The sequence below is a fragment of the Coptis chinensis genome, chromosome 3 (assembly GCF_015680905.1).
Source record: "Coptis chinensis isolate HL-2020 chromosome 3, ASM1568090v1, whole genome shotgun sequence".
NCBI classification, from domain to species: domain Eukaryota; kingdom Viridiplantae; phylum Streptophyta; class Magnoliopsida; order Ranunculales; family Ranunculaceae; genus Coptis; species Coptis chinensis.
The window spans coordinates 112,088,668-112,101,946 of NC_141458.1; the positions used below are offsets into that span (position 1 = coordinate 112,088,668).

The following is a 13,279-nucleotide window of genomic DNA, read 5'->3' on the forward strand; positions in this document are numbered from 1 at the left end:
CTAAAGCTATAAACTCAGATTCCATAGTGGAACGGGCAATGCAAGTTTGCTTAGATGATTTCCAAGACACTGCACCCCCTGCCATAGTGAACACATAGCCACTAGTGGATTTAGATTCCTGAGAATCAGCAATCCAATTGGCATCATCAGTACCCTCAAAGACCGCGGCTGGATATCTGCCATAATGAACACCATAATTTGAAGTATATTTCAAATATCTCAATACTCTGATAAGAGCATCCCAATGCCCATTGCTGGGATTTATGGTGTATCTACTAAGTTTGCTTACGGCGTAAGCTATGTCGGGTCTAGTGCAGTTCATAAGATACATGAGACTGCCTATAACCCTAGAAAACTCTAAAGGAGATACACCTAATCCAGTATTTTTTGTCAAATGTATACTAGGATCATATGGTGTTCTGGCAGGTACACAGTCAAATTGATTAAATCTTTTAAGCATTTTCTCTACATAATGAGATTGAGACAAAGTAATTCCATCAGAATTATACACAATCTTAATGCCAAGAATGACATCAGCAATACCCAAATCTTTCATGTCAAAATGCTTACTCAAAAAAGATTTAGTCTTATTGACGGTCTCTAAACTGGTTCCAATGATCAACATGTCATCCACATATAAACAGATAATTACACCAGATTGTTTCTCAAATTTACAATAAATGCATTTATCTGCCTCATTAATATTAAAACCATTAGAGATTAGCACACTATCAAATTTCTCATGCCACTGTTTAGGAGCTTGTTTGAGACCGTAAAGAGATTTCTTTAGCCTACAAACTTTTCTCTCAAGGCCTTCTAAAACAAACCCTTCCTCGGGTTGATCCATATATATCTCCTCTTGTAATTCCCCATTTAGAAATGCCGCTTTTAACGTCCATTTGGTGAATTACGAGATTACGAGTAGAAAAGGCTATTAACATTCTCGATAGATGTAATCCTCGTCCACAGAGAGTAGGTATCAAAGAAATCAAACCCTTCTCTCTGTTTATAGCCTTTTGCTACTAATCTCGCTTTATATTTATCAATGGATCCATCGCCTTTAAGTTTCTTTCTAAATAACCATTTATTTCCAATAGTTTTACTACCGGGGGCAACTCAACCAGCTCCCAAGTGTTATTGGTTATAATGGACTCATATTCACTTAGAATGGCCTCTCCCAAAAAATCGCATCGAGGAAGATGACATGGCCTCTGAATAGGTCCGAGGATCCTCCCTCTACTAAGAAAGTAAGGAAATCAGGTCCAAAAAGAGGTGTTAGTCCTAGGTCTTTTTGCTCCTCCTGAGTTCAATTTCATCTTCAGCAGAAGAATCTTCTCGAACTCTAGGAGCAAGTGTAGAAGAACTCGGAGTCCCTCCCGATCTCTCAATAAATGGGAATTTATCCTCAAAAAAGACAGCATCCCTAGACTCAATAATGGTATTATCATCAACAAATTTATTTTTAGATTTGAAAACTAAAACCCAGAGGGCCTTTGCTATTCCCTCATTGCATACCCAATAAAGACACAATCTACAGTTTTAGGGCCAAGTTTAGTCCTCTTGGGTGTTGGTATAGATACCTTAGCCAAACACCCCCACACTTTAAAGAATCTATAAGTCGGTGTCCTATTTTTCCACATCTCATATGGAGTTTTATCCATGTCTTTAAAAGGTATCTTATTCAGAATATAACAGCCGTTAGCAAAGCCTCCCCCATAGGTTCATAGAAGCCCCGAGAGCTATTGATCATTGAATTGATCATATCTTTGAGAGTCCTATTTTTTTCTCTGCTATCCCATTGAATTGGGGGAGCATAAGGGCAGTGGTCTCATGTACAATACCATTATTTTCACAAAATTTATTGAAAGGACCGTAATATTCACCTCCTCTCTATCGGACCTAACTATTTTTATTTTCTTGTCTAACCGGTTCTCAACTTCAGTTTTAAAGGAAATAAATTTAGCTAAGCTATCATCCTTACTCTTAAGAAGATAAACATGACAGAAACGTGAAGCATCATCAATGAATGTAACAAAATATTTATTACCTCCTCTAGTCATGTAACCTTTAAGATCACATAAGTCAGTGTGAATCAATGCCAACAACTCAGTGTTTCTTTCTACCTTTTTGAAAGGTTTCCTAGCATATTTAGATTCTACACATACTTCACATCTCTTATTTTCAGAAATAGTATTCTTGGATATGTTACCTAGATGCATCAGTTTTTTAATTGAAACATTATTAACGTGTCCAAGTCTACTATGCCACAGATCAAAAGACTCAACCATATAAGAAGAAGTAGATGCTTTATTAAATTCAAAATCAGTTACATTGAGCTTAAACAAGCCTTCATCTAAATAACCTTTACCCACAAAGGTTCCCCCCTTAGTCAGAACAAATTTGTCTGACTCAAAGACAAGTTTGAACCCCTTCTTACTTAAAAGGGAACCAGAAACCAGATTTTTCCTAATATCGGGGAACATAAAGAACATCCTTCAAATTAAGAACATTTCAGTGAACTTCAAATTAATGAGTCCCTTTTCCTTCAACTCTAGAAGCGGATGAGTTACCCATGAACAGACTTTCTCCTTCTCCCGAGGAGGAGTGAAGGGCGAAATGCACTTTTAGTGCCACCGGATGTGTTTGGTAGCCCGGTGTCTACCCACCACGGTCACCATGTTACTCACCAAGTTAACCTCAAGAACCACACAATGAGAAAAGTTACCATCCCGAACTACATTTGCTTGTGCCTTGTCTTTCTTCCCATCATTCGGACCTTTTTGAATTTACGTCTGGTCCGGGGCTATATGACCTCGAGATCCGCACACATAGCAATGAATTTGAGGATTGTAAGGTTTCTTTTTAAAGTGAGGTTGGGGTTTTATTCTTGTTCGCATATGGTTTCTTTTTACTGAGGAATTTAGTTGATTTAGACTTAGAAGAACTAGCGGCGTTACCTTCAACCAGTTAGCCTTAGCCTTCATTTCTCAAGTCTCCACATTGATTTCAGCCTTCTGTTATCCTCCTCGATCCGAAGGTTGGGATCGGATCTTCTAGTGTCATCTCTTTCTTTTTCTTATGTTTGAGATCATTTTTTGTACTCCTTCCACGAGGAAGGGAGTTTCTCAATGATGGAAGCAACCCGGAAGCCTTTGCAGATTTTATAACCTTCCCCGCAAAATCTCATGAATAATTATTTGCGGCTCCTCCACTTGAGAAACAACAGATTTCCCATCTTCCATCTTGAATTCTTAAACTTTCCTACAAGAAACTTCTTAGAACCTGCATCTTCAAGAGAGCATACTTCTTATCAAGTAAACTCCACAATTACTCAGCGGTCGTACACCGCAAAGATAAACATCATACAAATCAAGGGAAAGACAATCAAGTATATAATTTCTACATAAATAATCTTTCTTTTCCCATCTCTCCACACCACCGTAATCGACCGGTTCATCTTCATTTTCATTGTAAACGGGTTTCTCAATCGAAATCCATTCAACCCGTTTAGAGTAGTCGGATAAAATCTCATTTTCATCTGCCAGCGCTTAAAATTTTTGCCATCAAAAATCTCAGGTTTGACAGACTTACCACTAGGTTTTTCCATTTTAGCAGTATAAACAACAAGCGAGCACAATACTAGACAATCTAAAAATTTTTCGTCTTAAGATTGTTATGTCTAGTAATCAAAAACAGTAATAAGAATGCAAGTAAAACTTATCACTGAGGATTGTGCTCGGCACAATTTCCTTAAGACGAAAAACGCCGCCGGTGTGGTTGCTGCCAGCCTCAAGCGTACGTCTCCCAGGATACAACAGTGGATGAGCGTGTCACCCGCCAATGACCAGCTTTGCAGGAACTCTCAGCATACTCCAGACCAGTTTTTAATCAGAGGAAAATAATGTTTGTCTTTTTCGTTTTTTGATAAACAGGAGAGACCTTTGTTTTATAGATCTGAAAAACGCAACTCAAGTTATTGCCTGATTTATGGTTTGACTCGAATCAAGGAAAGATTAAAGATTTTGTAACTGTTACGGTTTTGGAAAGAAGACCAAAAAACAAGCCCAGTACTCGCACCCACGCGAAGCCCAATTGGGTGGATTTGCACCCCCCCCTGCGCGCGACGTGCACTAAGGTTTTCTGGAGCTCCCACCTCCCGAGAGCCCCCAAACCCAGGAGGCCTTGTGTGCACGCGAGCACCTCCTTATATCTCTCTACACTATCCCTCCATAAGGACACAACCAATATAAACTTAAGAGTCTTAAGTTTAGTAACCAATGTGGGACTAAAGCCCCCCACATTAGAGTGTAGTAGATACAAAAGGTCATGGGTTCAAACCCATGAGGACACAAATTCATTCACATTTCCAACAAAATGTGTGCATGTTGTCTCTTTTCCCGCACCTCACCAAAGTCCTTGATTGAATTAGTTGAATTTAGGTTAAAAAAAACACATGTTGACTGCTTTTCTCCATTCTTATTAGACTATGTGGGAAGGATTTTGTTTTGTTTGTCTGCAATTAGATCCATGTATTAATACAATTCATGAGCTTAAGCATTTCCTTTCATAGAGGATGGTTTCCATCATGTCTTGAGGCTACCCATAAAATTGATTTGTTGGTTACCTTGCTGCAGGTTGTAGGAGTATTTGGTACTGCAAAGTTGCCGACCTGCAAATGTTGGCTTAAAGAGTTCTGGAAACTTTGAAGGATCAGAGTGCGAGAATACAGAGGCCAAAGTAGTTAAAGATGAGGGCACCTCAAACTTTAAAAGAGTGCTTGCTTGCATTTGGTAGAATAAATTCGCCGAAAAGATCACTCTTCTCTATATATCTCCATGTAGCTATGCATTCTGGCGCAATAAATCCAAAAGTACCTACGACTTGTGCATCTACATGCCTTTCTCCGTAAGGAGTTGATTTAGAAAGAACAAAATTAGACAATTTTGCACCAAAATGTTGGTCCAAGAAAATGATATGTGCCTATGGATGATGGTTTTGGAGTTGGCCAAGTATAGATAGGTGAGTGTGTCGGCAATGTCCATATATGGCAATCCTCAACTGAGTTTCCAATATCAAACTTTAGGGTAGTGAAGACTTCTCTTTAACCTTCAGTGCAAACATAAGCTTAAAGTGGCATTCACCAATCATCATCTGCCTGCTGCTTCCGGGTTATATATTTTTTCTTTACTTATTTGTTCGACTGAAAAAAAGAAGATATATTTTAGTAAGAGCTTATTTTCCCGGCAAAGTGTTTCACTTTTTTGAGAGACTATTTTTAGCAATTTAGGTTGTCTCCTATTTTTCTATAATTTGTTTTAGTGTTTTGTAAATGTCAGAGACTCTGTGAAGACTTGAAAAATAGAGACAAGAGGGTATAGCTATAATATATATCTGAAAAGATATTGTCCCCAATAGATTTCAAACTAAAAAAAGGAGTTCGCATGGACAACCCGGATAATATGATGCTCTTTCTCCGTTATTTAGCAAAGAATCATTTAAACAGTGACCAACGTGGATAAAATGAGAGGCATTACTGACTTTTCTGTGAATTCTGAATAAAACCACACAACTATGCAAATATGCAATACTAATCTATCCATGTACCCGCAAACTGAATGATATGAACCCCACAAACAGTCAAAAACCAAATCACTTGTAGGGAAAGAACCAAAGAGAGGACCATGGCAATCTGTGAAACTGAGAATCTAGATATGAAAACAGGTCACGGATTCAGTGAGTTCACGGATTGGTATTGGGATAACTCCATTCTGACTACATTCCAAACTCTCCAATTGCTCTGAGAAGAAACTCTTGCAGCTAAGCGTGGGAGTATATCCAAAATGCCATGTTGTAGTTTTTCATTTTTTAGTATTGTCATTCAAATGATACATTGAGTATAGTCACGGGCTAATCTTCACATTCTGTATAAATAGCAGTTCCTAACATATCATGGTTATCAAAACAAGTCCATAGTCATTCGATAGTTCGGCACGATGGGTTTGCGGGTGTCGGCGACCTTCATCATATTTATGATTTGCTTGTCAATGGTGTTGCCGCCGATATATTCGTGTGGCTACTGCAAACCGCCACCGCAGTACCGGCCAAGCCCACCAAGAACCGGACCACCAAAAACTACCCCTCCAAGAACTAGCCCACCAAGAACCAGTCATCCACCTGGTGGCCACCCCAAAGTATCTCCACCACATCACAAACCACCAAGGCCACCAGTCATTGGTCCTCCAGTAATATTTCCTCCACCGGTTGTAAACCCTCCAATAGTGTTTCCTCCACCGGTTGTAAACCCTCCAATAGTGTTTCCACCACCGGTTGTTGTTCCTCCTCCAGTTATACTCCCACCACCTTCCCCTACCTATCCACCATATACCGGCCCACCTGGCGGTGGTGGTGGTTCACCGCCATTTGTCAGCCCTCCAACAACTTACCCGACTTGCCCTATAAACGCTCTTAAGTTAGGAGCTTGTGTTGATGTTCTTGGAGGATTGATTCACATTGGTTTAGGGGATCCAGTTGAGAACGTTTGCTGTCCAGTTCTTGGAGGATTGTTAGAACTTGAAGCAGCTGTCTGTCTTTGCACCACACTAAGGCTTAAGCTTCTCAACCTTAATATCTTCATTCCCCTTGCTCTTCAAGCTCTTATTACTTGTGGGAAGACCCCTCCACCTGGCTTCATTTGTCCTCCTCTTACATGATTGTTTAAAGAACAACAAAAGAACTCGTTTGTTAGTCTTTTTATTCCTGTGTGTTGGTAACTAGCCGTACCTAGTTTTCCTTTCTTTTGTAAGGGTTAGTTTTCTGAAGTGTATCATGACTGTTGTGTCCTCAATAATAAGTGTCGTTGTGACATGTGCAGTTGAGTATAATTTGAAAAAAGAAACTTGGTCGGGTTGTTGTTGTCACATATTATTAAGTAGACTTTTCAAGTACTCCTATGTTTCCAATTCTCTTTTCATGTAAATAAGTTCTAAATAGAATGTCTGCACTCTGCAGCCCTTGATTGAGCTAAATGCTTTACTAAGAAATCGAATCCACAATCTCAGTTTACACCGGCTATGGCAGATAACTTCTTTATTCCACGAGTAGAGTATATTTACAAAAAAGATTTAGTTTACGTATATACTCTGAGTTTCAAATTAGCAAAATGTGTTCAAGTCAAATGAGTCTAATCCGCAGAGGAAAACCAAACCAGCATGACAATCAAATCAATCATTGTGATTCAGTGAAGAAGAACAACTAAGGCTACAATTTCATTTTGTTTTAGAATTTTCTTGAACTTTTCAAACTTCTTAAAGAGTTAAGCATGTGAAACCATGAATAGTGTTTCCGTATTACTATAGATCTTGTATTAGGCTTGTAATTGTCTTACGAGGTATCACTAAAGTTCGGTACTATTCAAACCCTAGCCCCTCAGTCTGCTGGTTAGTTCTTTCTCATTTTCTGTTGGCCTTTGTATCTCCCTGCTTGATTCTTTCTTTCTCTACACTAGGCAACGACTCTCGCTGAACATTAAAGTATTAAACAACTGTTGGGCTGTCTTCTCACTTTTGGTTCAATCATTATTCTTTTTCAACCGCTGAACAGTTCTTGGTTTGGTACTTTGGTGAAAGAAAATTTAAGAGCATTTTCTGTTGTAACAACAAGGGTCTAGTGCTCACGTGGGTGCTTTTGGCATCACCTGTTTTATTTGTTCTGGATTCACAAGTCATCATTATCTCACTTTACTTTCAAGTTCGCCACTAGCAGCAAAGAAGCCGCCAGTTTCTTTTCTTTGGTTAAAAGCCGCCAGTTTCTACTGTTCTCCTTTCATCTAGAGGCCGACAATATCTGATTTTCCTTTTGATACAATGATATATATATCATACGGAGATTAATTAATTATGTCTATGCCTCAGCATTATGGCGGACTTCTTGGGGTGCCTTCTGCTATTAGAAATTGCCAGCTGTGTCATGGCATTGGGAACCTTGCTCCCCACTTGTCTCTTGTTGCCTCACTTTGCTATATCTCGGGCCTCGGGATCTCTACACTCCATCTCTTATGGTCAACAGATTGCTCAGTATGTTCCCCAGCAGGCTTATTCTTCTAGTAATCGGTCTGGATATACTCCACAACAGTCCTATGATCATGATTATTACTACTCGGATGTACGGGTGCCTATACTCATATGATTGGCAATCCGAACTATCTTCACCAGCGTACACCATACATGACTCTGTACATCTTGGCAATGGTGACCAGCTCTCTATTACTTATACAGGTAACATGACACTTCCTATTGGCTCCTCTCAGTTTCGTCTTAACAATGTTTATGTTTTCCCTTATATGCGCAAAAACTTATTATCTATTGCTCAGTTTTGTCATAATAATAATGCATTGTGTGCATTTGATTCCCACCACTTCTATGTTTTGATAAAACTAATGGTTGTCTCCTCTTTCAAGGCCAATGTAAAGATGGTCTCTACAAATTACCTTCGCTTCAGCGCTTGATTCCAAGCTTTACATGCGTCTCACCAATCTTCATCATTGTGGCATAGTAGGTTAGGACATCCATCTAACAAAGTTATGTCTTTTTAGGGTCGAATAAATTATTGTCATCTGAGTTCTAGTATAAACAATCATTTTGTAAATGTTAAGCCATGGGTAAAGCCACACACCTCTAGTTTAAAATTTCTAACGATATAAGTATTGTTTCACCTTTTACTCTTATCCACTCTAACGTTTGGCAATCTCTTACCGTCTCACATTCTGGCTACAAGTACTATATTTTATTCACTGATGACTTTACACGCTTTACCTGGTTGTATTTTTGAAACATAAATCGAGGTGTTTAGTCATTTTAAAATTTTCCTTTGCATGCCCATATCAAAACTCAGTTTTCCTCTACACTTCAAAATTTCCAGAGTGATGGAGGAGGGAATTTGATAATGGTAACTTCATCAAGCAACTCTACTCCTCCTTTGGCATTCACCATCGTTTTCCTGTCCGCACACATTAGAACAAAATGGTTTGGCAGAAAGAAAACATCGCTGACATGGCTTGTACTCTCTTATTTACTAGCCATGTTCCTTTGACTCATTGGGTTGATGTTGTTTCCGTTGCTGTCTATCTCATTAACCGCCTCCCGTCTTCTATTCTTCAGTGGTCATCACCTTATTCTCGCCTCTATGGGAAGTCTCCTTTTACCCTGAGTTACGTGTTTTTCAGTTGTGCATGTTATCCACACTTATGAACTTATATGACTAACAAACTTTTGCCAAGAAATACTGTGTCTTTTAGGTTATAGCATGCAGCACAAGGGGTACAAGTGTTTTGACCGCTATACTGGCAGAGTATACATATCTCGGCATGTCCGCTTTGATGAGCAGACTTTTCCTTTTCAGTCGTCTTCGCCTTTGGGTTCTTTTATTGCTCCTACAGATTGGGTTATAGTTCCAGTACTTAATCCTACCATTGGATAATCTTCTCAATAGGTACCTTTAAGCACTCCTGCTATTGGTCCCAATACAGCGATTGATTCTGCTGTTACAGTGATTGCCCAACAGGGCCAATACTTGCTCATGATCTTCCTACAGTGACTGCACCACCGCCAGTATCTTCTGAGCCTGGTAATTCTTCTAATTCAAGCTCTTCTCAACTATTCATCGCCACTACAGATGGGTACTCTTCTGATCCAGGGTCTGGGTCCCTCCATGGGACATATTATGTTCACTCGTCACAGGGGGTGACATTCACAGACCTAAAGTTCGCACTAATGGTACCATTCGGTACCCTTTTCCTCATGTTTTAGCTGCCCAACTTACCTCCTCCACTGTGGAACCCACTTGTTATTCACAGGCTGTTCGGTTTCCTGAATGGCGTAAGGCGATGACAGATGATCGCTCTTCTGAAGAACAAGACATGAACTCTTGTCCTTCCCCCCAGAGATCAACATATATATTGTTCCAAACAAATGGGTATTCAAACTAAAGTTGAAATCAGATGGATCTATTGAGCAATCTAAGGCTTGTTTAGTGGCTAAAGGCTTTCATCAACAAGCTGGCATTAACTATGGCGAGACATTCAGTCCAGTGGTGAAATGTAACCCACTACTATTCGGACAGTCTAAAGCCTTGTTGTATCTTATAGTTGGTCCTTATGACAGTTGGATGTCAAGAATGTCTTTCTCCATGGCTTCTTGATGATACAGTATATATGAGTCACCCCTGACTTTGTTGATCCTGCTCGTCCTGATCATGTATGCCGACTTCATAAAGCTATTTATGGTCTTAAGCAGGCCACTCGAGCTTGATTTCAACGTCTCAGCACATTTCTTCTTCATTATGGTTTTCTTCAAAGCCGCAGCATCCATTTATGTTTGTTTTTCGCCGCTTCATCGTGAGATAATGGTTTTGTTACTATATGTTGATGACATTATTCTCGACTGAAAATGTTCTATCTCTGCTATCCTCTTTTATCTCTATTCTTGGAGCTTAATTTGAGATTAAGGACCTTAGCTCTCTCATACTTCTTAGGTATTGATATCACCTCCACTCCCACTGGTCTCCATCTGTCATAGACCAAGTACATCGTTGGTCTACTTCGGCGTTATTCTATGACGGAATGTAAACCTTATGGCATCCTTGTGTGTGCCAAGTCTCAGCTCTCTGTCTCGAGCGGAGATCCCTTACCTGATGCGACTGAGTATCGTCAACTTGTTGATTCTCTTCAATATTTGGCTTTTACTCACCCTGATATTGTATATGCAGTTCATCACGTTGTCCAGTTTATGAGTGCTCCACATACTCTTCACTTGATTGCGGCCAATCGTATTCTCCGATACCTTAAGAGTTCTTTAGAGTGTGGCTTACTGATTCGTCGTTCTCCTACTCTTCTGGCAGTTCGTGCTTATTCTGATGCTGATTGGGCAGGTGTCCTGATTTTCATCACTCCACCATTGGATTTTGTGTCTTTTTGGGTTCCACCCTGGTTTCCTAGACTACAAAGAAGCAACATACCGTCTCGCGTTCTAGTGTTGAGACTAAGTATCGATTTCTTGCTCATGTGTGTGCTGAAACTACTTGGGTCTCTCACCTACTGCAGGAGCTCCAATTGTTTGTTTCGGGATCTATCACTCTTTTTTGTGACAACATAAGTGCTACTTACATGGCTGCCAACCCAGTGTTTCATAACCGAACCAAGCACATTGAGTTGGACTATGACTTCATTCGAGAATGTCTCATTACTGGGACTCAAGTCCACTTCGTTCTTTCCTCTTATCAACTAGCTGAAATTTTCACTAAAAGATTACACAAGCCTCGTTTTCAACTTCTACACTCCAACCTCGCCTCTCCAGGACAGTCGAGTTTGCAGGTGGGTTTCCTTTATTAGGCTTGTAATTGTCGCACTTATACCTCCTTTAATGAGAAGAATAAACATCTAAATTCTTTTCTCTACAAAGCAGACACGGAATTGTCACCTGAATTAAGGGTAGCAGCGTACCTTCCATTAGACAACATATGTATAATATATGCTCTCTACCCAAATGTCCGCCATGAGTGGTCGTACAAAATGGAAAACATTTACTGCCGCTTTGTCAACCACCAGAGTAAATGAGTAATGGCGTTTCTAAGCAATGCTCTTCATACTACGTTTTCGGCAGGGTTTTGACGGTGAAAATATCAGCTACCACTCTTAGCCTACAGGATCATATATCATTGTTTCCTTACTGTATAAAAATGTACATTGTAGTGAAACTGTGAAAGGCTTGAGTCAGCAAACTGGCGTAAACAAGGTTCCTATGTTCATTCAGTAGGAGCCTCAAAACGCTAGAATCTGTACAAGGATTACCTGTGTGTGTGCATTCTGCATATTAATACTACTAGCAATTCCCAGAAAAACAGACTCCACTGGAAGGTGCATGTATAGAAACTGCAAATAAACACTTTCTCAAGCGTCCCCTAGTTGCTCAACAACACATTGTTTGCTACCTTTTCTAAATTCTAATGGCAGTTATCTATTGATGTGCACAGTTTTTGACTCTCCAAGTTGTTGTTATGCCGCACTATTCTGGCAACTGTGCACAGTATGAAATGACAGGAACACTGAGGTAATGTGTATATGCTCTTAAACCTCAATACCCAACATAGATAATATCGTAATCCATGCACTCTGATTCATTTACATTTAACAATAATAAAAATTTCATGAATAAAAAACACACAATTACATCTTCATACAACACAATACATATAAAAACGAAACACTAGTTGAGCTTGAACAAGACCCAAACAAGCACCAGCAATAACATCAAAAACAAAATGCCTCCCTAACAAAACTCTAGACATGGACGTCGCAACAGACCACAAACCAACTAAATACACAAAATTCCTGACAATCAATATACCATCAGAACCAATCCAATTACTTCCTTTAAGCCCAAAATGAACCAAAGACTGAACAATTGATTCAGAAGAAAGATACAAAAGGAAGAAATAAAACAAACTCTAGAAGAATGACCACTAGGGAAAGACCAATGATCTAGTGCAACCGTAAGATGCATTCCTTTATTGTAAACGGGTCTAGGCCGTTTGATTAGAAATTTGATTGACCCAACAATGAGAATATCGAGGAAAGATCCGATTAGAAGACCAATGAGGAGAGAGCGGAGATGGTGAGACTTTGAGGAGAGAGAAGATAAGAAAAGAGCTATGGGGATTGGAAACCAGAACCGGCCGTCTCCGGAGATCTCGAGGAGTTTTAGTAGAGATCGAGGTATGGGTTGGCATATCTGATGGATGTGGAGTGACCACGTGGTGTCTAGGTCGATTAATCGGGTGATTAGAGTCTTGTTGGTGGTGGTGTGGTTTTTTTTGGTTGCTTCTTTTTCTTCCATGAGTTTTGGTCGGGGGATTTTTTGAGTTGGGTTGGAAAACGGTTAAATTTGTAGCAAAGAGTGGGGGCCTAAAATGGCCTTATGACCTTGAAATCATGATGATTAATAGGGTTTCGGCCCAGATAAATTACTACTTACGCTAATATCTTACTCGGACCCAGTCCAGCTTCAGTATGTTTAGGCTCTGCTCGTAATCAGTAGACGGTGAGATTTTCTATTTAAGAGCAAGTTTCTATTTAATAGCAAATCCAATGGAGGGCTGCTATATCACGCCACGCAAGATTTTTAACATTTTTGGCTGCCCAACTAAATTTCAGAGGTTTCAATGGAGGTGCTAAAGGGATATGGAGTACACAATTTATGTCGTTCGTCTATTAGTTACAAACTTAAGT

The 13,279-nt window shown here is 39.7% G+C and overlaps 2 protein-coding genes across 2 annotated transcripts; one reads left to right on the forward strand and one right to left on the reverse strand.

The window, feature by feature from the left end:
- The first annotated feature begins 5,945 nt into the window (after positions 1-5,945).
- Positions 5,946-6,917, forward strand: LOC147513029 (Bifunctional inhibitor/lipid-transfer protein/seed storage 2S albumin superfamily protein). Its single transcript, XM_086596017.1, has one exon. It carries the CDS (start codon positions 5,994-5,996, stop codon positions 6,708-6,710), a length of 717 nt encoding a protein of 238 aa, XP_086452143.1. The 5' UTR covers positions 5,946-5,993; the 3' UTR covers positions 6,711-6,917.
- A 5,260-nt stretch (positions 6,918-12,177) lies between these two features.
- LPPBETA (Phosphatidic acid phosphatase (PAP2) family protein) lies at positions 12,178-12,956 on the reverse strand. The gene is given in 2 exon segments (XM_086596018.1): positions 12,178-12,479; positions 12,482-12,956. Coding segments are annotated over 2 exon segments (660 nt in total). The 5' UTR covers positions 12,888-12,956; the 3' UTR covers positions 12,178-12,225.
- Positions 12,957-13,279: the final 323 nt, after the last annotated feature.

Excerpts from the sequence above, each read along its gene's own strand:
- LOC147513029 (XM_086596017.1), top strand. The coding sequence starts at position 5,994 with ATGGGTTTGCGGGTGTCGGCGACCTTCATCATATTTATGATTTGCTTG.